The sequence below is a fragment of the Pseudophryne corroboree genome, chromosome 11, assembly GCF_028390025.1.
Source record: "Pseudophryne corroboree isolate aPseCor3 chromosome 11, aPseCor3.hap2, whole genome shotgun sequence".
In the NCBI taxonomy this organism is placed as follows: Eukaryota; Metazoa; Chordata; class Amphibia; order Anura; family Myobatrachidae; genus Pseudophryne; species Pseudophryne corroboree.
The window spans coordinates 221,140,791-221,167,056 of record NC_086454.1 but is presented as its reverse complement, the minus strand read 5'-3'; the positions used below and the strand labels follow the sequence as shown (position 1 = coordinate 221,167,056).

The window sequence follows — 26,266 nt, the reverse complement described above, 5'->3', positions numbered from 1 at the left end:
ACTGATAGCCACGGCCCCACCGCCACCATACATATCAGGAGAGAAATTGGTTGCGGAGAATGACGCACTAAGGTGTAACACACAAACACTTAGCAACTGTATAAATGTTAAAGATAATGTTAACCAATTAACCAACGCAAGTATTAACCCGTGCAAGTTGTACCCTGTTTTGAACTTTCCTCAGGAGTGTGATCAAGAAGACGAATCGGCAACAATTTCAGCGCTCTCTCTAGCAGCCACCATAGCAGAGACCACAGTAGGCACAGCTCCACCCACGAGATTAGTAACAAAGGCCCCTAGCGGAGGGATAGGTGAGGTCGTGTCTACAGGTAAGTACGGCACCATACACTATGCTGAAGCCATTTCACCACAGGCTGTAGAACCCATACAGAGTGATGGGAAAACTGACACAACAGGGGTCACCCCTGTGAGGAACATTGCCATGTATAGCCCATTTTCCAGAATGGAATTAAGGACCATAGTGTCTGAATTCCCTGACCCTAGAAAAGATTTAGTTGCCAGTCAAAAATACATCAGAGACTTAGGTAACACTGTAGAGCCCAACAATAAAGACTGGCAGATATTGCTGAGAGCATGTTTACCCTCCAATGTTGACGCAACTCAATTTTTAGCTGATTGCGGATTAGATCAGGATGTACCTCTTACAGATGTGTACAACAAAGACAATGTAAAAAGAATAAACTTACAGTTAAAAGAATATTTCCCAGCGGTAGTCAGATGGAATAAGATATTCTCAGAAGGAGTCAGAGACAGCTGCAGAGTATTTTCACAGAGCATTATCAGAAATGGCAAAATACACAGGCATAGAGGACATTAAAACAAACATAAACCATCGAGAAGTAGCAGTATCGGTACTGATGGATGGTTTAAAAGAGTCATTGAAGACTAGGGTACAGACCACACAACCATGTTGGCGAGGTCTGTCTGTGGCTACTTTGAGAGAGGCTGCTATTGATCACGATAGGAACATCACCAGACACAGGGAACAACAAAGTGATAAGTTAATGGCCGTAAGTATACAGGCCCTGACCACAAGGCAGCCTTTGTTTGTATCACCAAACCCTGTGGGTAAGTCAAGTGTGGTTACTTGTTATTCTTGTCATAAACAGGGACACATGGCACGAGATTGTAGAGTAAAGAATGTACGAAACTCATACCAACCCCCTAGACAACGACACGACACACGACATTGGGAGCAAGGTCCGCAGAAACGGAGTTATGAGCCACATGCAGGGGAAACAAAAAGATACCCCCCAAACAGAGATTGGCAAACCTCTGGTAGTTCCCAGCTAACTCCCTCACAAGTAGTTGCTGCCAGCGGGATTCAGGGAGGTCACCATACCCAATAGGGGTGTGGCCATACCTGTAATCTGCAGCCAGTAAAATTGATTGCAAGTCTTGGAAGTGAACCAGAAATTGCAATCAATGTAGCTGGTAAATCATTAAACTTTCTTGTAGACACAGGGGCGGCCAAATCAGTGATAAATTCGACAGTGGGCATGAGGACCACTGGTAGGACAATTCCAGCCGTGGGAGTAACAGGAGTAGTCCAGCATTACCCTGTTAGCAAACCAGCAGAGATTACAATAGGGCCTTTACATACCAAGCATTCCTTTTTGCTGGCTGCATCGGCACCGACCAATCTCCTGGGAAGAGACTTACTGTGTAAAATGGGGTGCGTCATTTATTGTACTCCTGAAGGTGTCAGAGTCACTTTGGACTAAAGATGGACAGGACACTGGATTAATGGCAAACGTAGCTCCGGTAGTTGTACAAGTAAAAGATGGTAGGATAGCTCCAAAAATCCCACAGTACCCTCTGAAGCCAGAGGTGGAGTTAGGAGTTTACCCAGTAATAGAGCGCTTGCTACAACAGGGCATTCTGGTAAGAACGTCCAGCACTGCTAATAGTCCCATCTTCCCTGTGAAAAAGAGTGGGGGGAGGGGTTACCGGCTAGTGCAGGATCTAAGGGGGATTAACAAAATAGTTGAGAGTCAGTTCCCCGTAGTGCCAAATCCAGCTGTCATCCTAATGCAAATCCCTCCCACTGCGAAATTTTTCACTGTTATTGACCTCTGCTCCGCTTTCTTTTCGGTACCTCTGCACCCTGACAGTCAATATTTGTTCGCATTTACATACAGAGGAGTCCAATACACATGGACTCGATTACCACAAGGATTCATAGATAGCCCAAGTATATTTTCTCAGGCTTTGCATGATTGTTTACAGTCTTTCCAACCAGTGAGTGGATCAGTATTAATACAGTACGTGGATGATCTACTACTGTGTTCTGATTCATTGGAGGCATCCCTGAAGGATACGAAACAGCTCCTGTTTCATCTTTCAGACACAGGACACAAGGTTTCCAAAGACAAGTTGCAATTATGCCAAACTAAGGTAAAATATTTGGGACACTGTTTAACACAAGGACTGAGACACCTGACCGCTGATAGAATTCAAGCAATTAGAGACATGACTCTGCCACAAACCCAGCAACAGATCAGAACATTTTTAGGAATGTGTGGGTATTGCCGTAATTGGATCCCAGGGTTTTCCATTTTAGCGTTACCTTTGCAGGAAATGGTCTCCTCAAACAAACCTGATCGGATTTCGCATTCAGACGAGTCTGAGGCAGCATTTGAGAGACTTAAACAATGCCTAACGCAGGCACCAGCATTAGGTATGCCGGACTATGGGAAACCCTTTGAACTATACGGAACAGAAAGTGCTGGTTGCGCGGCAGGCGTACTAACCCAAAAGCACGGTGATGCCAGCAGGCCAGTAGCATATTACAGCGCTCAGCTAGACACGGTAGCGCGATCCCTCCCCACATGCTTGCGAAGCGTTGCTGTGATAGCATTGCTAGTAACGAAAAGCGAAGACGTCGTGCTAGGTCACAACCTCACAATTCATACACCGCATGCAGTGTCAGCCTTGTTAAATTCTGCCCAAACCAGGCACGTCTCATCAGCGCGGTTTACAAGATGGGAATTGGCACTAATGGCCCCCGTAAACATCACCATAAGGAGATGCAGTGCATTAAATCCTGCAACATATCTCCCAAGTGTGTCTGGACAGACCCAAAGGGTGGAGGATGAGAGTACTGGGGAAGGAGGATTTAATACAAAGGAAGATACTCATGATTGTATAGAATATTTGACCCAAAATTTCACCGCAAGGCCTGACATCAGTGACAACCCACTGGAAGATGCAGAACTTACGTTCTACACGGACGGTAGTTGTCATAGACAGTCAGACTCGGGAGACTTGTGTACTGGATACGCAGTCGTAGATGACCAAGGCACCATAGAAGCGGAACCGCTAGGCCCACCTCACTCAAGCCCAGGTTGCTGAACTGGTCGCCCTAACCAGAGCATGTGAATTGGCTAAGGGCAAATCAGCCAATATCTACACCGATTCTAGATACGCATTCGGGGTAGTCCATGATTTCGGAGCCCTATGGCGCCTCAGAAATTTCATGACGGCAGCTGGTACACCGGTAGCGCATGCAGCTCACATAAAAAGGCTTCTAACAGCGATACAGGAACCCGACAGAGTGGCTGTTATCAAATGTAAAGCACATACATATAGCCAAGACCCAGTATCGCTTGGTAACAGCCGAGCAGACGAAGCAGCTAAGTTAGCAGCTGCTACCCCCAGACAGACAGACACCACACAACTGATGGTATTTAATACCATCAACACACAGAAGTTGTGTGAGATGCAAAATTTGTGTTCCACACAGGAAAAGGCAGTCTGGAAGGCAAAGGGATATGGCCAGGAGTCCTCAGGACTCTGGACGGATGGACATGGTAAACCAGTGGCCCCCAGAGCATATCTTCCATGTTTGGCTGAAGCAGCTCACGGGCTGACTCATCTAGGCAAGGTAGGGATGTGCAAGTTGGTAAGAGCATATTGGTGCGCCCCAGGATTCTCCTCTCATGCGAGTAAAAGAGCCATGTCATGCCTTACCTGTTTGAGAAAGAATATTGGAAAGGCAATACCTACAGAACCATCCCATATCCCACCTGCCGGCGGCCCTTTCCAGGTAATACAGATTGAATGAAGTCAATTACCCCCTTGTCGAAATTTGAAATATGTACTTGTTTGTATAGATGTTTTCTCAAATTGGGTCGAAGCATTTCCAGCGGCCACAAATACCGCTATGTTTACTGCTAAGAAAATTGTGCAGGAATTTGTATGTAGATATGGTATCCCTAGAATTATCGAAAGTGATAGGGGTACCCATTTTACAGGTGATGTCTTTCAAGGAATGTGTAAATTGATGGGAATTGATAGCAAGCTGCACACTCCATACCGTCCACAGGCGAGTGCGAAAGTGGAAAGAGTGAACAGCACTATTAAAAATAAACTGAGTAAAGTGATGGCAGAGACAGGATTGACATGGCCAAAAGCTTTACCCATTGTACTGTACAGCATCAGAACCACTCCCAGGTCCCCTCTTAATCTGTCTCCCTTTGAAATCTTGTTTGGTCGACAACCGCATGTTATGATTAACCCTCAGGATGATTTGAAGTGTAACAATGAAGTAACTGTAAAATACTTGATTAACATGAGTAAACAGTTGAGGAATCAAAATGATAATCTGAAGTTAGTGATTCCTGATTTACCAGATAGTAATTGTCATGACATTGAACCTGGGGATTATGTAATGATACGGAATTTTCTACGCTCAGGTTGCCTTATTGACAGATGGGAAGGACCATACCAGGTCTTATTGACTAGCACTACAGCATTGAAGGTTGCTGAGAGAGAGACTTGGGTTCATTCGTCCCACTGTAAAAAGGTCGTTGATCCAGAGAAGTCCTGTGATAAGGAACAGACGGTAGAGGTTGTATCACTAGAGTGTCTGTTCCAGGAGGACTGAGGCGGCACCTGAGCATTGAAAATCACAAGACCAAAAGCAGTTGTCGATCCCCTGTTCCCTTTTATTGTTTTTCTCCAATTTCCCATCCCATCTCCCTCAATTATTTTTTCCCCCTCTCATTTTTCTTCGTCTCCTCCTATAAGATGGACTTGCCCCAAGAGACTGTGATCCGGATTTTCCTGTTGACCATGATGTTGACCAGAGCAGTCTGTTCCGGCGAGAGTACCATGGAGGTCGAGAGAGGTTCTGGAATGGGTTCTGATGATAAAGATGGAGGCGTAGTTTTCCGAGAACAACATAATCAACAAGCAAAGGCGAGTATCAGAAAACGATCCGATAGCATTGACCATAGAAGGAATTGTGAAGGATTGTTAGCTGAAGAAAACTGTATCTGTAGGCTCTGTAACAATGTCATTGAGGATGGGTGCATTAAGAAATGCCAATCCAGTTTTAATATCCATATGGACCGGCATCCATTGAGTGACTATCACTCCTTAGTGGGTAATGTGTTAAACAAAACGGATTGTTGGGTATGCTCTCAAGTACCTCAGGGTCATAGCAAATCAGGGCTAGTACCATTTCCTTTAACGATAGAGGAGGTACTTGAGTTAAATGGTGGGAGACCGGTGGACCGGAGGTTTAATATCTCCAGCCCTCCTAGTTTGAAGCTCCACCAATACCATGTGGATAGGTCCCTATTATGTTTCAACATCTCCAATCCCCGAAAACCGGGAAATTGGGAAGTGTCATGGAGTAACCACACCATGACCTTTTCGCATAGAGCAGATAGAATGCCTACAGATACAGAGCTTGTACGCCACATAGCCAGTAGAGGAAAATCTTTCCGGTATAGGTATACCTTAGGAAATAGGATTACTAAAGTTGGAGAGGTATCACCAGGATACTGTGCACATATCGTACAACCTGATACGTGTACTAAGCAGATGGAAGAATTAGGATTAGGAGATTTCACATGGAAGGTGTGTAATATGGTTATGTCCTACTCCGTCCCATATGTTCTCCCCGATGATGCATATTTCATATGCGGGAGAAAGGCGTACAAGTGGCTTGCCCCAAACTCTGAAGGATTGTGTTATATTGGAAAAGTACTGCCTGAAGTAATGACTGTATCACATGACAAAATGAAAGACAAACACCGTGGTGCCCAAGCTCCTTATACTCACACCCATTACGAGCACGTTGTTAAAAGGCACCTGATAGAGAAGACAGAGCATCCGGCCTCTGATCTGATAAGTGAATCCACCGGGATTCAATTCTTAATCGCGTTAGATTTCACCCGCACCGCTAGAGGAGTGCTGAATTATAAATACATATCGGCGCTCGCAAATTTGTTAGATAATATCACTGAAATGTATGATGATACGTTTAGGTATACTGGAAGAGAACTTCAGGCTTACAAAACAGAACTGGTACAGCATAGAATGGTTCTCAATTACCTCACAGCAGTGACAGGCGGATATTGTGTCACACTGGCAACACAATACGGCGTGAAATGTTGCACATATATTACGAATAGCAGCGAGGATCCGGTCGAGGTCATAGACCAAAAGATGGACGATATTCTCCAATTGAAGTGGGAATTTCGCAGGAGACACAATCTCACTCTTGCTGCTGTAGGTAATGAGCTGACTGGTTGGGTGTCATGGTTGAACCCGCGAAATTGGTTTTCTGGTTTAGGAGACTGGGCTCAAGGAGTCATAATGGATGTTGGGAAGTTTCTCCTATGTATCTTAGGTGTTGTCATATCGATTGGATTGATATTTAGATGCGGTCAGGCTTTAATGAAGTGCAATCATCGTACTAGGGTAATGAGTTTAAGGAGTGAGGAAACTGTAATTAACCTGGACTTGATTTATGACCCAAATGTAGAAACAATGATGTGATGAAAATGCGATTTCTACGGTCCGTTTCTTTCACCTGTTTTTCCGTTTTCTCCAAGGTAACAAGACCCACTTGGACGAGGAATTTGATGAGCCGATATACAGACAACAGAGGGATTAAAGAAGAAGTTTGACAACCTGATACACAGATTTTTGATGAACTATGCCATGGATCCCCAGTTTCCCTAGAAATGTTAAAATTACGCTAGCCCAACACTTTTGTAAATCTATGGACATTGACAGCTTTTGCTCGCACCTTATGGGCAAAAGCACAAAGAAGACTGCATTCAACAGACACCAAACAAGACCTCAATCGACGACTGTACATTTACCTGACATAGAATACCACCGCATTTACCGTAATTATGTCTTTTCTTCATTTCTACAACCCTCAGGTAATGACACACATAGTCGATAGGGAATACAGGCACAGATATCAGCAATCACATATCTCCCCCATTCATGTATCATCAACTAAAATGTGCTCCCCCATTTTGTTACAACCAAAGCCAAAAAGAGCTCGGTAAAGTTTGACAGCCCATCCACAGACCCGTACCACGGGATAAGAAGGAATTCACATGTATACTTCGCAATACCTCGAAGCTTGATTTAAAACACGTACGGCACGATGATACATGACCCCCAAGCACGGATTCATACACACATGCTTCTGCTATCTCACTAGGTCATACCCTTTTCCTACCATCTCCTCTCCTCCCTTACCCAACCATGTAAATGTATTAACCCCTAACATATATTTTTCTCCTTTTGAAATGTTTTCAGGAAGTGGCAGTTATTGTTGACTGCCAAAGGGTGGACTGTCAAAGTAAGAAAAATATCTCTATGCACACTACCATATTTGCACCTCACACAGGTCCGTGCTGCGCATGCGTACGCTCTCCCGTACGTGCGCATACTCACAGTCGCGGGCACCCGCAGGCGCATGGTATGCGTATTTACGGTAGAGTTTATGCGATCGTAGCGTGCGACTCAATCATTACATATTTTCACTATATAATGTATTTTGTAGATCATGGTCCCTTTGATAGATTCTGCAAGTTTGGTTAATATAGAATGTTCATGAACAGAGAAATCCCTCTTTGTTTGATACGAAGGGTTAGACAGGAGTAATACAGTGGTGTTTAGTATCCATCGGAAGAATATTTAATTAGAAATATTCCGGTGTTGGTTTGAAGCAGATCAATCGCTTGTGCGAATAGTTATGGACATAAGAAGTTTATGAACATTTACTTTATTTGCACTTTATTACCCATGCGGCGGGAAACCCAGTTTCCCTCCCACCTGAGCTGTTGGAAATAGTCACAGCCCACCTGTATGAATCAACCTATGACCTTTTGTTATAATGCGAAGCCGAATTCCTGTGTCCAATGAACAATAAGATTGTAGGGACCATTGAATTGCATTGTGTGTGGGGCATAAATAGGCAGGCCGACCATATCCAGTTCACTCTCTTCAACGGTTCTCATTGCTGATAATCGGGAGCTGGATATCGAGGCGCATGCGATCGTTTCCCCTTTGTGCGTAAGTGTTTCTCCGCAACTATATTGATCTTCTTGTTATTGTGGGCCAATCTCTCTCAATTTCTCTCTCTCTCCTTCTCTTTCTCACTCATTTTCCCTTAAATTGTATTGTATTGTATTTCCTGTGTAGTTATCTGGTTAGGTAGTCTATGTTATATTGTAGTGTATGACTTGTATTGTGTTTAACTCTTTTGCAAGTATAGCATTCATAATATATATTTTAGGCGTTGGACCCTGAGCACGGTATCTGTGTATTTCTTATAGTATTAAGTATTCTCAGAGCGTCGGTGACGCTCAAACAGCTTTTAAGGTAATAAGGTTATACTGTGTTGCATTTACTCTCTAACATTACACTAAGGTTTTACTGCACAATACACTGTTTATGGTTTAGATACAAAGGTTTAATATAGTGAGCGTCAGCTCCGCTGGTGATCTCCTCGTGGTCCCGAGCGTTCGCTACGCTATAGCGAATCATTACTTTAGTTAACAGCCAATAACGTGCCTGCCTGTGATCTCTTGGCCGTGAGTGAACGTGACGCTCGAGCGTCTCGATCACGGCAAAGCGATTGTTACGCAACTAGCGTACCCTTACGGTACTTCATACACAAATAGCGTACAGTGTTCTTAGACCTCATAAAGGGTATTATATACGATAAATATTTAGCTTTATCAGGGGATACTCTAATTCCCTCTTAATTAGAGCAAGACAGCGAGCAATGGAAGCGCCTAAAATTAGCAACACCGTCAAAGAAAAAAACCACAAAAACCACTCAGTCCATTGTATATATCAACAACTTTTCTACAGCTACCAACTGTCACGATCCGGGTATCTGGACGCCATTTCTTACCCATCAGATGCCTCCTAAGGCTGGCTCAGCGCTCCAGGACCGGATCCCATCTGTTATCCTAATGTTCACATTCCTGCATCCTCTCCTGTCTCTCTGAGACGCTGTCACAGTAACGCCTTATTACATCTGGCATGGCGTCTCCCGCGGCCTCCGCCGCCGTCCCTGAGCTTCTGCATGCAGAGTGTCAGAGTGGCGATTACGTCAGCCGCGGCCTCCGCTGTGTCCGCGTGGTTGGATGTGCACTTGTCAGCCTGGCGTCTCCTGTGGCCGGCGCCGCCATTACTGTTTTCATTACCACATGGATTACAAACCAAACTTCCCTCCAAGTGTCTGCATGGGCGCAGCCATCTTGGATTCTGTCAGCTGATCATTTCCTCCAATCTGTTGTCAGTATTTTTAATCTGCATAATTGCCAAGCCAATCCCTTCCTTGCTGCAGGTATAAATACACTGTGCCTGAGCAAGGAAGGCGTCAGTGCTTTGGTTGTCAAACCTAGTTCCTGTTTGTCTCTCTCCTGTGATTGTCTTCCAGGTTCCAGCTCCTGTCTCAAGACTTCCACCATAGAGACCCGCACCAGCATTCCACCTGCGGTGTAGCCCGACTCTCCAATCCATTGTGGATTCATCTGTTTCCAGCTACAACATTACCTGCTTCCAGCTCAGCTTCCAGCAGAGTACAGCTTCCCTTAAAGGGCCGGTGTCCTTTCTACACTTTACCACTCTCCACCGGTATTATTATTTCTCCGCTCTCAAGTTCTACATTTCAGTTCATATTTCATCGCTCCCAAGTTCATTTATTATTTAACTGGTTCCAGCCAGTATCCACTCCGTGCTAACAACAGTCTGGTTCCAGCCAGTATCCACAGCAGCTGTTTTATCTTCAGCAACCCAGCTTTTCCTGGAACACCAGCTGGCACAATCCTGGGTTATCTCCATTGCTACAGTCGGGCCTGGTAAGGACTTTCCATCTAGAAGATCATAAGAACTATCTCACACTACCAGTGCTCTGTGGCTCCTGCCATCCTGTAGTACCCAGGAACTGTATTTATTCTTTGCTGACTTTTACGTTTTCTTTTACTGCTGCTGTGTTGCGGAGTTGTCATAATAAACATCATTGACTTTTATCCAAGTTGTCATGGTCACGCCTTCAGTCAGTTATTATTCATGTTACTTACATGTCCAGGGGTCTGATACAACCTCCCAGGTTCCGGTACATCTCAGCCCCTACAACTGAGGCTGCCTCCCGTCAGCTCAGGCCCTCAGTTGTGACACCAACTATTTAATCTCGCGTACGAAAAGATTCTGGCCGATGGTACAAAATGATCAAGATCTGCCTGCCCTCAAGGGGACCCCGTTATTACCCTGTTACACACGGGGACGTAATATCAAGGACCAAATAGTCCACACAGATATCTCCAACTTTAAATTGAACACTGCCCCGCAATTCTTGAGTAAGTAACCAGGCAATTACAAATGCCTTGGGTGTACAACGTGCCTTTATTTAGAAACCGATGATACCATCTCACACCCGCATTCCGGCAAAAGAATTAAAATCAATAAGGTTCTAACTTGCACATCCAAATATGTAATATATTGCATCCGCTGCCCTTGCGACTTACTATATATTGGAAAAACCACCTGTTAGTTCCGAGAAAGAATGGCACAGCATAGAAGTGCCATTAAACTCATATTAGAGGGAAAACAAATAGACCAACCAGTGGCCAAGCACTTTAAGTCGGCCAGACACACGTTGTCTGCCCTGCGCTATAAAATGCTTGACCAAATCCCTGAGACCAAACAGGGGGGCGACAGAGCAAGAGCTCTGCTCCAGTTAGAAGCACGCTGGATATATTGTCTGAACACTGTAGCTCCCCATGGTCTAAATGAATTAATGACTCTCAACTGCTTTATTTAATCAGCCGAAGTGTATCTACTGTCTGCAATATACATTTTCTGTCATAGGTTATTTCTCCTGTGCAGCCTAAACATTAATGACGTACAACTATTTTTTAACATATGGCTGCCAAATTCTAGACAACTACAGTTCTATTATGCTTCTGTTTCCTGTTGGTAGGGTAACCTTGGTAACGGGTCCTATTCTGTCTCACTCTTTACACGTCTATCATTGGGAGGAACGGAATTGATTACGTGGCGGAAGTTTCCGGCGGCCGTTCGGCCAACACGCTAGCACAGTGTTATCTCTATCTATAAAGGTATGTCTCACATGTATGTATTTTATGCCTGACGACGATTCTTATTAAATCGAAACGTAGCTCTATCTGGTTTCCAGTATATGATTGATTTAAAGTCCTATGAGTGCCGCCTACCAACCGCTATATACTAAATTTGCATTCTGCATGGGAGGGCACCGGGCACCATATACATCTCGTTACAAGGACATCCTTCTATTCTATATATATATATATATATATATATATATATATATATATATATATATATATACACACACACACACACACACACACACACACACAGCGCAGTCCTAGATCGGTGATATATATCAGAAAACTCGCACAATATATTCTGTAACAGGTACACTCTTTTTTTAACTAATGCTGTCTGTATAGACACATGCGGAATACTCAGGTGTTTGTAAAGACACAGTGCTGTATACAGGCGGCTTTACAAGGGAGACCTTGCCCTGCAATCCCACAGACCAGTAGTAGCTATGCTCAGAAGATGGCGTCCAGCGTCTGTCAGGGAATGAGGGAGAGTGTGAGGCAGCTCCAGGGCGGGAAATCTACGTAGAGATGGCACCCTGGGCCGGGGGAAGGGCTACAGGTCAAGCGCTGGTTCATCTATGCTGAACTTCCACCGTCGGTACTACAAAGCCTTATTAAATGGGGTGTTAGTACACTGCTCTGTGACAGTGTCCACGCCAGCGCCGTGATCCATCTCCCTAGGTCGCGGATGGAACGCGATTTAATGGCGGGTCCCATCTGGGGGACCCTCTTACCTCCTCCCCGTAGCAGCCACGTGATCCAGGAGAGCGGTCTGTGACTGTGTGCCGGAGCGTCTCCATCGCAAGTACCCAGGAACTGAGCAGCGGAAGTATGCGATGCCGCTTGGGACATGATGGAGCTGCAGCACTGAAGTGTCACTCTTACATACAGCGCTGACAGCCCAGTTGAAGAAATCTTTTTAGAAAGCTTTTTCAGGGCATCCAAGTGCAGCCCTCCTGTTAGGTGACCTGCTGCTGCAGGCATTAACTCAAAACTGAGCTCTCAGTGCCTGGAGGCGGGGTTATAGAGGAGGTCCCAATGCATCCTGGGACAGCCTAAAGCTTTAGCTTGTTGGTGTCTTAAGATCCACTCTATACCCCGATGTTTTCCTGTGGAAACCAATGTATCCTGCTGCAGTAACTAGTATTTTACAGTTGTATATAAATATTTCAGATGGATCCATGTTTACCTTGACCTTTAATAGGATTAACGGAGACTGAGCAATCGGACTTATTCCCCTGCTGTATTGTTCTCTGTATTGTATTGCAGCTGAGAACAATAGATGAAGGGTTTATGTTAATAAACCATGTGGTGCCTATGCGCAGCAAACTAGCCAAGATAACCGTGGGGCTAACAATGGTGCTAACTCAGACCTGATCGGAGATGTGCTAAATTTAGCACATCTACGATCAGCTTCCCTGACATGTGGGGGGATATACCCAGCACAGGGCTAGTCCCCTCCACGTCAGGCCCTGCCCGCCGCACAAGTACAAAAGCATTGCACAGCGGCAGGAGCTACTCATCGCTGTGAGAGTCGCAGCGGCTGCATGTGACGTCACGCAGCCGCTGAGGCCAAAAGCCCCCACCCCCAACGGTCCGGCCACGCCTGCATTGCCAATACCGCGTCCCATGAACAGCGGGCAAATGCCGCCAGCCTGCCCCCTCCCGCCCAGTGACTGCCTGTCTATCTGTCAATCAGGGCTGAGACAGCATTCGGCTGTCTGGCATGTGGCGGCGCCGCATGTACAGTTCAGACCTGATCGCGGTCAGGTCTGAATTAGCCCCAATATAAATCTTGAGCATTCCCAGAGTTAGACATCACTGTTTTTTTTTTTAGAGAAATTGGAGAATGCTAAATTTACAGAAAACAGTATTATACATTGTGTACTGTATCTACATACAGATGAAGCAATTGTTAAATCAGACCACAGTTCGTATTCCTTTTCCTTAGGCCACATACATAGGCTAGCTTAGCTTTGGCTATAAGGCTAACTTATTAAATCCAGAATCGCCATGAAGTTGGAGAGAGTCTACAATGAGCCTATGATGAGAACCTATCCTGAATCCAGGCAAGCAAAAAGGTGTAAAAGGAACTTCTCACAGTACAATCACATCAATGAAACGGTGGCCGACGAAGGCGCCCTGGCAACCCTAGGAGGCCTTTCCCCTACTATGATACACATTCATACCTTTCAAGCTCTGCCCTGGCTCCAACAGTAGCTTTGTACCTTCTACAGACCAAGGGAGGAAGAGGCAACCTTTGTTCTTAGAGCAGTGGTGTGGCATCATAGCTTAGAACCACACTCATGCCACATGCATTTATTTCCTTGGCAAACAGCCACACTTGCACAAGTTTAGAAACAACGTACAGTATGTACTTATTTTTTGGGCGATGAGTGAAGGAGCTACAAGTGAAATGAGCAAAGGAATACGCTGTCGCTATATAAGTAAATGTTAATAAAATGTCGTACTACCTGGCTGATGTAACAAAACTATTTTAAGCCTTGATGAGGAATGCAGTTGCCATGGCTATTGCAATAACAAAACATGGAAGCACCAAAGGTAATGAGTGAATTCTGTTTAGCTACCTGGATGCAGCTGGAGAGGTCTGCAAATCTTTCTTTGTTATGCCTATGACCCAATCTCTCTCTCCATGCATGCACTCTTTTCCACTTTATGTCTTAATGATTGCTTTCATAAACTCACAGTTTGATATACTGGCTGGGGAAATTTTTCTTTCCTGCACCATTCCAGAAGGAGCATCTTGGGAGTGACTTGGGGTCGGTAGTCTTTTCTATGATAAAGGAAAATAAAATAAGAAACCGTGAATGACAATACCAAAAACCATCAAAATAATACAATATTAATGCATGTCTGATCACACAAACAAAATAATAAGACTAGGTGACTTAAGTTATTTTATTTCACTTGTATTAGTTAACCTGCAGTAGGTGTGGATACAATACCCACTGACATAGCTCGGAGGAAAAGCACAATAGCATACAGTTACTTACACATACAGGGCACAGATGCCGACATTTTGGCTGCCTCCTCCGGAAGGCTCAGCAGGGGGTGTGTAAAAGAGAGGCATAATGGGAAGGAGCAGGGGCGTGGTCACAAGATTGCATCATCATGGCCCCGCCTCCGCTACACAGATTGCGTCATCGGCACCCCCGCTGTGTGGGATACATGAGTGTGTCCCCAGGATGTGCGGGGGCTCAGCTGATGGCCGGGAGACTTTCCAACTCTTTCAGTCGGCCGGGAACGCCACCCGATTTTTGGGAGCCTCCTGGCCATTCTGGAAGAGTAAGTAAGTGTGATACAGGGGCTGATGGCAATCTGAATGTATCCCACTGACTGAGCATATCTTTTGTGTTTTTGTATAGTACATACTCTGTAGCCCAAGACCATAATCCCACATACAGGCAAATATCTGCATTACAGTGCAATAGAAAAGTATTCATAGCGCTTCACTTTTTTCCACATTTTGGAATAGACTTATTCTAAAATGGAATAAATAATATTTTTTTTTGCGATTTTTGCTACTTTATTAAAAATAAAAAACGAATAAATCACATGTACATAAGTATACACAGCCCTTGCCATGATGCTCAAAATTTAGCTCAGGTGCATACTGTTTCCACTGATCATCCTTGATATGTTCCTACAGCTTAATTTGAGTCCACCTGTGGTAAATTCAGTTGATTGGACATGATTTGGAAAGGCACACACCTGTCTATATAAGGTCCCACACTTGACAGTGCATGTCTGAGCACAAACCAAGCATGAAGTCAAAAGAATTGTCTGTAGACCTACGAGACAGGATTGTGTCGAGGCACAAATCTGGGGAAGGGTTCAGAAAAATATCTGCTGTTTTGAAGGTCCCATGAACACAGTGGCCCCCATCATCCATAAATGGAAGAAGTTCAGAACCACCAGGACTCTTCCTAGAGCTGGCCGGCCATCCAAAGTGAGCGACTAGGGGAGAAAGGCTCTAGTCAGGGAGGTGACCAAGAAGCCGATTGTCACTCTGTCAGAGCTACAGCATTCCTCCGTGGAGAGAGGATAAGCTTCCAGAAGGACAACCATCTCTGCAGTAATCCACCAATCAGACCTATATGGTAGAGTGGCCAGACGGAAGCCACTCTTTAGTGAAAAGCACATGGCAGTCCGCCTGGAGTTTGCCAAATTGCGCCTGAGGACTTTCAGATGATGAGAAACAAAATTCTCTGGTCTGATGAGACAAAGATTGAACTCTTTGGCGTGAATGCCAGGCTTCTTGTTTGGAGGAAACCAGACACTGCTCATCACCAGGCCAATACCATCCCTACAGTAGCAGCATCATGCTGTGGGGATGTTTTTCAGCTGCAGGAATTGGGAGACTAGTCAGGATAGAGGGAAAGATGAATGCAGCAATGTACATCTTGTAGGAAAACCTGCTACAGAGCGCTCTTGACCTTAGACTGGGGTGACAGTTTATCTTTCAGTAGGACAACGACCCTAAGCACACAGCCAAGATATCAAAGGAGTGACTTCAGGACAACTCTGTGAATGTCCTTGAGTGGCCCAGCCAGAGCCCAGACTTGAATCTGATTGAACATCTCTGGAGAGATCTGAAAATGGCTGTGCACCGACGCTTCCCATCCAACCTGATGGAGCTTGAGAGGTGCTGCAAAGAGGAATGGGTGAAACTGGCCAAAGATAGGTGTGCCAAGCTTGTGGCATCATATTCAAAATGACTTATGGCTGTAATTGCTGCCAAAGGTGCATCAACAATGTATTGAGCAAAGTCTGTGAATACTTACAGTATGTACATGTGATTTCTTAAGTTTTTTAGTTTTAATAAATTTGCAAAAATCGCAAAAAAACGTTTTTTCACGTTGTCATTATGGGTTATTGTGTGTAGAATTTTGAGGGAAAATGTGAATTTATTCCATTTTGGAAAAAGGCTGCAACATAACAAAAGTGGAAAAAGTGAAGCGCTGTGAATACTTTCCGGATGCACTGTACAGGTGCCTGTTAAACATACAACTCCGCATCATGCCTGCTGTACATAAATTATGTCTTTTTAAGGGGCTTACATTTTTTATTGTGAGATGTATCGAGCCTTGGAGATACATGAAGTGGAGCAGTTGGCAAGAGCAACCAATCAGTTTCTGTCATTTATCTAGCATAGTTAGAAGCTGATTTGGCAAGTTTTCCACTTTATCTCTCTCCAAGGATTGATACATCTCTCCTTTAGTGAGAAATGATGTCACTATTGAAATATTTTACTAGAGGCAGCTTTTGCACATCCCCATGATAAGAAGATAAGACATAAAAAGATATTTTGGTACTTAACCAGTTAAATATTTTTCTATGACTTCATCTAGGGGACACTTCTTACAATGGGGTGGTGAGGGATTGAGACATCAGTACTTAGGGGTCTATTCATGAAGCAGTGAAAAGGGTGGAGAAGTGATCCAGTGCAGAAGTTGCCCATGGCAACCAATCAGCATTGAAGCAACATTTTTAGCTTGCGTACTAGACAATTTTACGGAACATCTGATTGGTTGCCATGGCCAACTTCTCCACAGGCTCACTTCTCCATTCTTTTCAGTGCTTCATGAATAGACCACTTAATGAGATAACTCTTTAAGGGTTATATTAGCTCCTCCCTTTCAACTCCTTCCTCAGTAGCTTGAAGAAAAAGTTACTAGCAACCTTCTCATATATTCAAAAAATAAGGGAGATATCAAAGTGACCAACAAATGAAGTCAGAGAAAGAGATTTAACCAGTAAGTACCAACACATCTTGTTTTTCTTTCCTTCATCTGCGGGAAACTTCTTACAATGGGGATGTGCAAAAACTAGGCAAGGGTGTGTTCAGTCTTATCTGAACTTAACACTTCTGGAATAATAGCCAACCTCTTCTGAAAATAGATAGAGAGCTGATACTTATACTTTCAAAAGATCCTGTCACAGAATGAGAAAGTTTGATCTGCATCGGAACCCTTGGGCTCTGCTGATAAGGCGTATGAGTGACGTGAGGAGGATATAATATCAATATGCTCATGGAGTGATTCAGAATGAGGCTTGATGGTCAAAGGCTCATAGGATTTGCAGGAAATTAAGCACATTAGTGACACCTAGAAATCTCAGACTGGTGATATGCACGGATACTGAAATGGAACTAGGAGCCACCAGGTCACCGAATGACTTCTCACCTAATGATCAATAAAGACCAGGTCAGAGACACACACCAGAAGGAAACCCCTAGATCTCAAAGCAACATAGTACTGACAGAATGGAACCGGAATCCAAATCAGGAATCAGTCTTATACAGGTTGAGTATCCCATATCCAAATATTCCGAAATACAGACTTTTTTTTGAGTGAGAGTGAGATAATGAAACCTTTGTTTTTTGATGGCTCAATGTACACAAACTTTGTTTAATACACAAAGTTATTACAAATATTGTATTAAATGACCTTCAGGCTGTGTGTATAAGGTGTATATGAAACATAGTATCTGAGGTTGAAAAAAAGACAATTGTCCATCGAGTTCAACCTATTTGTGGTCTCCTATGCATGATGATTTGACTAAAATTTCTGACTGATGCTGCTGTCAGCCGTTGCATTTTATCCCTATTTATAGTAACTATAATGCATGACTATGCACCATACCCCTGGATATCCTTATCCATTAGGAATTTATCTAACCCATTCTTAAAGGTGTTGACAGATTCCGCCATTACAACTCCCTCGGGCAGGGAATTCCAAACACGTATTGTCCTTACCATGAAAAAGCCTAAATGAATTGTGTGAATGTAGACACACTTTGTTTATTGCACAAAGTTATAAAAAATATTAGCTAAAATGACATTCAGGCTGTGTGTATAAGGTGTATATAAAACATAAATGCATTCTGTGCTTAGACTTAGGTCCCATCGCCCTGATATCTCATTATGGTATGCAATTATTCCAAAATACGGAAAAATCCCATATCCAAAATACCTCTGGTCCCAAGCATTTTGGATAAGGGATACTTAACCTGTATAACTAGAAAAGAGCTCGAGGAAGCTATAGTCCTGGTACTTCTCTGACGCAAGACCTGATCCCAGAATACAGATGAGGGACTCAGAACAGAGGAGCAAACCAGGTAAAACAGTACTGGACACCAAAGTGCATAGATTATAACCCAATCATGTACTCCAGCCCTGGAACCTGCAAACTATGGGGGTAATTCAGATCTGATCGCAGCAGCAAATTTGTTAGCTAATAGGCTAATAATTTAGCTCACTTTTAGCCAGACTTTGGGGTAAATTTACTAAGATGGGAGTTCTATTTAAGATGGGATGTTGCCCATAGCAACCAATCATATTTTACTTCTCATTTATCTAGCACCTTCTAGAAGTTAATACCTGGAATCTGATTGGTTGCTATGGGCAACATCTCATCTTAAATAGAACTCTTATCTTAGTAAATTTACCCCTTCGTGTTCCTGCTCATGAATACCTGATAATAGGAGGAGACATTAATTTAATCTCTTCCTTTTATTTAGATCATTCTAATCCCTCCAGCAATTCTCTGGTTTGACATCAGCATATCTAACAAACCTACTTATGTCAGAAAGTGGAGGTTCCCTTCCCACCTAGCCAAATACCAAATATTTTGCGAATTATTGAAGGAAGCATGGCATGACTTTTCCTTCAATAAGTCACTATATATTGATTATACTCCATTACTGTTCTGGCAAGCAGCCAATTCTGTTTTGAGAGGTATGATTATATCCTACTTTTCAACATCCAAAAAACTATTTGCATCTTCATATCTAGTACAGGTTGAGTATCCCATATCCAAATATTCCGAAATACGGAATATTCTGAAATACGGACTTTTTTGAGTGAGAGTGAGATAGTGAAACCTTTGTTTTTTGATGGCTCAATGTACACCAACTTTGTTTAATACACAAAGTTATTAAAAATATTGTATTAAATGACCTTCAGGCTGTGTGTATAAGGTGTATATGAAACATAAATGAATTGTGTGAATGTAGATACACTTTGTTCAATGCACAAAGTTACAAAAAATATTGCCTAAAATTACCTTCCGGCTGTGTGTATAAGGTGTATATGTAACATAAATGTATTCTGTACTTAGACTTAGGTTCCATCGCCATGAGATCTCATTATGGTATGCAATTATTCAAAAATACGGAAAAATCCGATATGCAAAATACCTCTGGTCCCAAGCATTTTGGATAAGGGATACTCAAACTGTATTACAAAAGTCTCTAACAGATGCTTAACAAATCTTTAAAACTTGTCCCTCCCCAGACACCAAACTACTATATTTGACTGTAAAAAAAACCCATTTTGATAAATATTTACATGCCATGGGAGACCGTCATCTATTCAACACCAATTTTCGAAACCATAATTTTGTAACAAATATCGGAAGTTTTAACCAAGTTGTTAAATGGCACTTGGCCCCTGAACAGAGGCGTAGCTAGGGTTTTTGGAGCCCAGGGCAAGATCAATAATGGCGCCCCCCTTCCCCACCAAAAAAAAATAAAAATAAATAATAATAATAATAATAATACTACAGAAGGAAAGTACGTGCACACGCCACTGGTGTCACTGTATATAAAGATGTCAGGGTGTGTATGTATAGATGTAGGTGCAGTGGTTGAAGTTGAATTTTTGAAGGGGGAATGAAAGTGTGGATAGCAATTATGCGCGCGCCCCGGAGAAGGGGGCGTGGTCACTCAAAAGGGGCGTGTCCTTCAGTGTAGTAGGACCCCTTATACTATCTAGTACTGGTGCCCCTTTCACATTATAGCTCACAGTATGAGCCAAAATTCACATTATAGCACACAGTATGAGCCAAAATTCACATTTCCCCACATGGTATGAGCCGAAATTCACATTACAGCACACGGTATGAGCCGAAATTCACATTACCCCACACGGCATGAGCCGAAATTCATATTATAGCACACAGTATGAGCCGAAATTCACATTATAGCACACAGTATGAGCCAAAATTCACGTTACAGCACATGGTATGAGCCAAAATTCACATTATATAGTGAGGGGATCCTACCCCTTTAATTAACAAGGCCTGTGGGGCACTGTGGTGAGGGGAGCCTACCCCCTTAATTAACTAATCGCAGAGTTTAGCAGCGGAAGGGTTGCAGCGGTTTCTCATCCCAAGCTGCGGCGCTTCTGCCACCTCCAACACTCCACGTCCTCGGCGCCACCTGGGATGCAGAGCACTGCAGCGGGGATGCACCCTTTTCAGTGTGGTCTGCTGCGCTCCGAAGGGGTTCTCCTCTGCAGCTGCAGGATCCCGATGTGCGCCGTCCTCCCCGCTGTTACTGCCATGGTAAGCATTAGTATCGTTTACCGCAGAGGCCATTTACTGAGGCATATGTATTAAACCTCAGGAACTGAGATGCCCTTCTCACCGTATAGCTGTGTGGCCGAGCCGGGCGGGGGGACAGCCAGCAGCAGCATGCCGGATATCAGCAGCCGAGGGTGCGGACTGTACATACTTGAGGCAGCTGGATATTCAACAGTGCTGAGAGCCTCCGGAGCCCGCACCCCCGGAGCTGCAGTACACTGGCAGAGGACACCCATCCCCCGAACCCTGCGTAGCCCAAAGCCAGAGATCGGCAGCATGTTGAACGCGGAAGCAGAAGCCGCTTGTTGCCGGTCAACATGCTGCCGATCTCCGGCTTTGGGCTCTGCACCGCTCCGCACGTGCCTTACAGCCCGCACCCTGGGCTGATGATATCCGTCATGCTGCCCTGCTGCTGGCTTTCCACCTGCCCGGCTCGGCCACCCAGCTGGATGGTGAATGAGTAGGGCATCTCGGTGCCCGTGATCCCTCTTCGGTAAATGGCCATTAATACATCCCGCCCACACACACAGACTGCCCCACCCCCTTACTTACACACACACACACACACACACACACACACACTGTAGATTACACACACACAGGCCACCCCCCAAACCCCACACACCCACTCAGACTACACACACATTCTCATACTTTCCCCTCCCCCACACACACTGGACTGCAAAAGTTTACACACACTCACACTGTCCCACACACACACACACACACACAATTAACACACACGCACACTGTCCCACACACATACAATTAACACACACGCACATTATCCCACACACACACAATTAACACATACGCACACTGTCCCGCACCCCACCACCTCTCCCCCCCGACAGGAACGTTTAAACAGAGGCGGCCTGCTTACGTGCACGTCCAGGCCGCGCACCTCCGAGGTTGTGAACGCGCGCAAGCAGACTGTGCAGGGGGGGGGGGGGGGGGGGGGAGTAGGGGGAGGCTCCTGGCTGCCGCTGCCAGTACAGTGTGACAGGCACAGCAGCCAGTGGATTTTTAGGGGGGTTTCCATACATCTATATACTGTAATGGTGGTGGCACTCATTAAAACCAACTTTTTTTTATATAAAACTGAAACATAGAAGTATTTAATACTACTTTTTTTATATGACCGTGAGTGTCGCCACCATTACAATCTATTTTAAGTCCACATCGAAGGGCACCGGGCAACTATACTATATACAGACTGGAGTGCCGGATATACAATTTTTTTATCTATATGCCTATATCTATATATTATACACACATTCATTTATAATAAATATATACAGCGGGATGCAGTCGATATCCTGGCTGTCGGGAACCCGGAGCTCTGCATACTGGCTGCAGGATCCTGACTGCCGGGATACCTACAACTATTCTCCCTCTTGGGGTGTCCACAACACCCCTGAAAGGAGAATAAACAGCGTGGGGTCTCTTTTGCACTCACCCCACTGCCGGCATTCCGACGGTTGGGATCCTGGCGCCGGTATGCTGGGTGCCGGGATCCCGATAGCCAGGATATCGATACCAACCTATATACAGCACAAGCACCACATTCCAGCATCTTCTCCCCCATAGACAGAGCACAAGCACCATCAACTCCATAGTCAGACATCACCATCCCTCCACTAGTACCACGACTCCTCCATAGATACAGCACAGATAACATGATCCCTCCACAGCACCCAAACCGCCATCGCCCCTCATAGACACACATCACAGACACCATTATATTATTCACACACCAGCATCCCTTCCCTTGATAGACAGGGAACACAAGCACCATCATCCCCCCACCATGGACACAGCACAGACACAATCATTATTCACACACCAGCACCCCCCCCCCCCCCTCCTTCATAGACAGGGAACACAAGCACCATCATCCCCCCACCATAGACAGAACAGACACCATCATTATTCACACACCAGCACCACCACCCCCCTTCATAGACAGGGAACACAAGCACCATCATCCCCCCACCATGGACAGCACGGACACCATTATTATCCCCCCCCCCCCCCTTTCATAGACAGGGAACACAAGCACCATCATCCCCCCACCATGGACAGCACAGACACCATCAATATTCAAGTCTACCCACCCCCTCCAGTCCCCTCATGCCGGTGAAAGAGCTGCAGTTACTCCGGACTTTGAGTGCCGTGACCCGACCAGCATAACTACCGGCGCCTGCTTTCCCCCCTGCTCCCCGCACACAGACCTTGCTGCTGCTGAGTGTGCTAAGTGTGGGACTAGGGAGTGATGAAAGTCTGTTGTCGCCGCTGCCGCTCAAGCTCCAACCGCGTGAACAGCCTGGGCGGAGCTGCATGCAGCCAGCGGCCGCCAGAGTCTGTGTGTGGATTGGACAGAGGATGCACACATCAGTGAGCTGCGTGATACACCGCCGGCCAGGGGGGGGGGGTTCTAGGTACTCAGACCCCCCCCCCCTGCGTGCGCGTATGGCAACCGGAGCCTGGCAGACAGGGAGAGCGCCGCCAGGAGCGCTTGCGGCTCCAAACCCTGTCGCATGGGGCGAGCGGGCCGTGCAGGTGCCGGTGGCGCCCCCCTCTGCTGGGGCTGCCACGGCGCCCAGGGCACGCGCCCATCTCGCCCCAAGCTAGATACGCCTCTGCCCCTGAAACTGGCAGATGGTAGTCTTACTTCTGGTAATTAGATTTCAGTAATTATGAATTCATTTTATGAATCTCTGTATTCAGTTCCCCAATCTGCTCCCCCTAAGTGCCCCTCACTGGAGTTGGAATGTAATCCAGAAGTCCCCGGGGAGTACTCTCCTCTCCCTCAAGTTCCTCCTGATATGCTATCCCTATTGACTAATCCTATAACCCTTGAAGAGGTATCATTCGCAATTCATCATCTAAAAATGGGCTAAAGCCCCGGCCCTGGATGGATTTTTGGGAGAATTTTATAGAATCCTGAGTCCCAAAATTACTCCCCTAGTGGTAGAAGTCTATAATCGAATCATTACTAAACAATTTATTCTGTTGTATTTTAATTTGACAATCATTAAAGTCCTACCTAAACCAGACAAATCCCTCTCAGGCTCATACTGTCCTATCTCTCTTCTAAATGTAGACTATAAAATCTTTACTAAAATCTTAGCAGACTGCCTTTAAATTTATACACCCACATGTGGTTCATTCAGACCAAACGGGCTTCATTATGGGAGATCATTCTGTTGCGAATTCGCAAGATCTTCCCGGCCATACAACACCTACATGCATCTAGAACATAGGTTCTCAAACTCGGTACTCAGGACCCCACACGGTGCATGTTTTGCAGGTCTCCTCACAGAATCGCAAGTGAAATAATTAGCTCCACCTGTGCACCTTTTACAATGTGTCAGTGAGTAGTTAATACACCTGTGCACCTGCTGGGTTACCTGCAAAACATGCACTGTGTGGGGTCCTGAGGACCGAGTTTGAGAACATGTGATCTAGAATACTGGATCCATCATTTATTTTAGCTTGGGACGCCGAGAAATCCTTTGACATGATACTATGGCCTCACTTGTCTGAAACTATGTTACATTTCGGATTTTCCCTTTCTTTTATAACATTGATACAAACACCTTAAAAAAATGGTACTTCCCAAATTTCATGCAACAGTCTTCTCTGTAGCCCAAATTTGATAGCTAGAGGCACTATAGAAAGGGATGCCCTCTCTCTCCCCTCCTTTTCGATGTCGCAATAGAATCGCTCGCTGTAGCGTTTCACGATTCTCCCTTTATTCAAGCTATATCAATTGGGGTAGTCGAATTGAATATTTCCATGTTCGCAGAGGACATGCATCTTTATCTTTCGAACCCTTCTACTTCAGCCCCTAGCACTACAGAGTTAATTTCTTCCTTTGGGCGAAATCTCAGGCCTCAAAATAAACGTTTCCGAATCTGAAATTCTACCTGTCTGTGTCCCTCCTGACTTCGTTCAGGCCATACTATCCTTATCCCCTTTTAAAATTGCTTCTAACAAATCAAAATATTTAGGCATACTGTATACTGTACATTACTCGGCCTCTTACTTATCTATATAAGGCCAATTATACTCCTACACTTTCAAAAATAGCCACACTATATGAAAGCTTGAAAGACCTCCCTCTTTCATTGCTAGGTTGCTTAGCGGTAGTCAAAAGAATAATTTTCTCCCAAATCTTTCATTTAGTACAGATGTTACCCATCTCCCTAACTTCTGCCGATTTCAAACATTTTCTTGTATGACTTCACGTTAGTTACTGAAACACAAACGAGCCAGAATCTCGGTAATGAAATTGCAAACGACAAGACAAACTGGTGGAATGAGAGCCCCAAATCTACGTTTATATTCCCTGTCCATTCTATTCCGCATAACGGATTGGTTGCTAAATAATTCCACCTCTACTGATTTATCTCTTGACAATGATTTGCTTCACTCTTACACCCCAGCCGCTCTACTACACACCAAACCATTCAATATCCCTCCTGAAATTCTTAACAATGTTATCTTTAGAAACAACTATTATGCATGAATCGCCATTAATAGGAAATTGTGTAGAAACCATCTCAGCTCTCCGTTTGTTCCTTCATGGGGTAACCTGGCTTTTGCACCTTCATTGTCTAATTCTTACTACTATTGCTGGAGAGATAAGGCACTAAGGGATTAGAAGCATCTAAAGTCTTTTAACCTGGGGGCAAGATTTGTACCTTTTCAGAGCTTCAAAATATATATATATCAAATACCGAAACAGTTCTTTATGTACCTCCAGGTCCGTCACTATGCGACTACGCTTGGTCCTCTACTGCGTAATGCCCATTCTCGAGATATTTTAATCTCTCTTCTTAGAGCCCTACTTCACATAAATTTTTGTACTCCAAATTACTAGCTGACTCTTCCTCCCAAGCTTGGTCGACCATGAAACTTGGCGACATGAGTTGCCGTCGCTGGCCACAATCACCTGACCTGACCGCACACATTATGACAAATCCCTCAAATCGTTGCAATCAGCGTACTTGCAAGAGGTGCATTTGAGGACCATACATACATTTCCCCTGCTCAACGCAGAAGAAACTGGAGTTTGTTTGAAATGTAGATACTACTCAGCTAATTTTATACACTGCTTTTGGGGTTGTGGTAAAAATAAGAATTTACTTACCGATAATTCTATTTCTCGGAGTCCGTAGTGGATGCTGGGGTTCCTGAAAGGACCATGGGGAATAGCGGCTCCGCAGGAGACAGGGCACAAAAAGTAAAGCTTTAGGATCAGGTGGTGTGCACTGGCTCCTCCCCCTATGACCCTCCTCCAAGCCTCAGTTAGGATACTGTGCCCGGACGAGCGTACACAATAAGGAAGGATTTTGAATCCCGGGTAAGACTCATACCAGCCACACCAATCACACTGTACAACCTGTGATCTGAACCCAGTTAACAGTATGA

The 26,266-nt window shown here is 44.7% G+C and overlaps 1 protein-coding gene across 4 annotated transcripts in view; it reads right to left on the bottom strand.

The window, feature by feature from the left end:
- Positions 1-26,266, bottom strand: part of DUS2 (dihydrouridine synthase 2) — a 625,618-nt gene that overhangs the window by 120,550 nt on the left and 478,802 nt on the right. For all 4 annotated transcript variants that reach the window (XM_063945271.1, XM_063945269.1, XM_063945270.1 and 1 more), the window contains one exon: positions 14,148-14,235. In XM_063945271.1, coding sequence (XP_063801341.1) covers positions 14,148-14,235 — 88 coding nt within the window. The remainder of the gene's footprint in view (positions 1-14,147; positions 14,236-26,266) is intronic.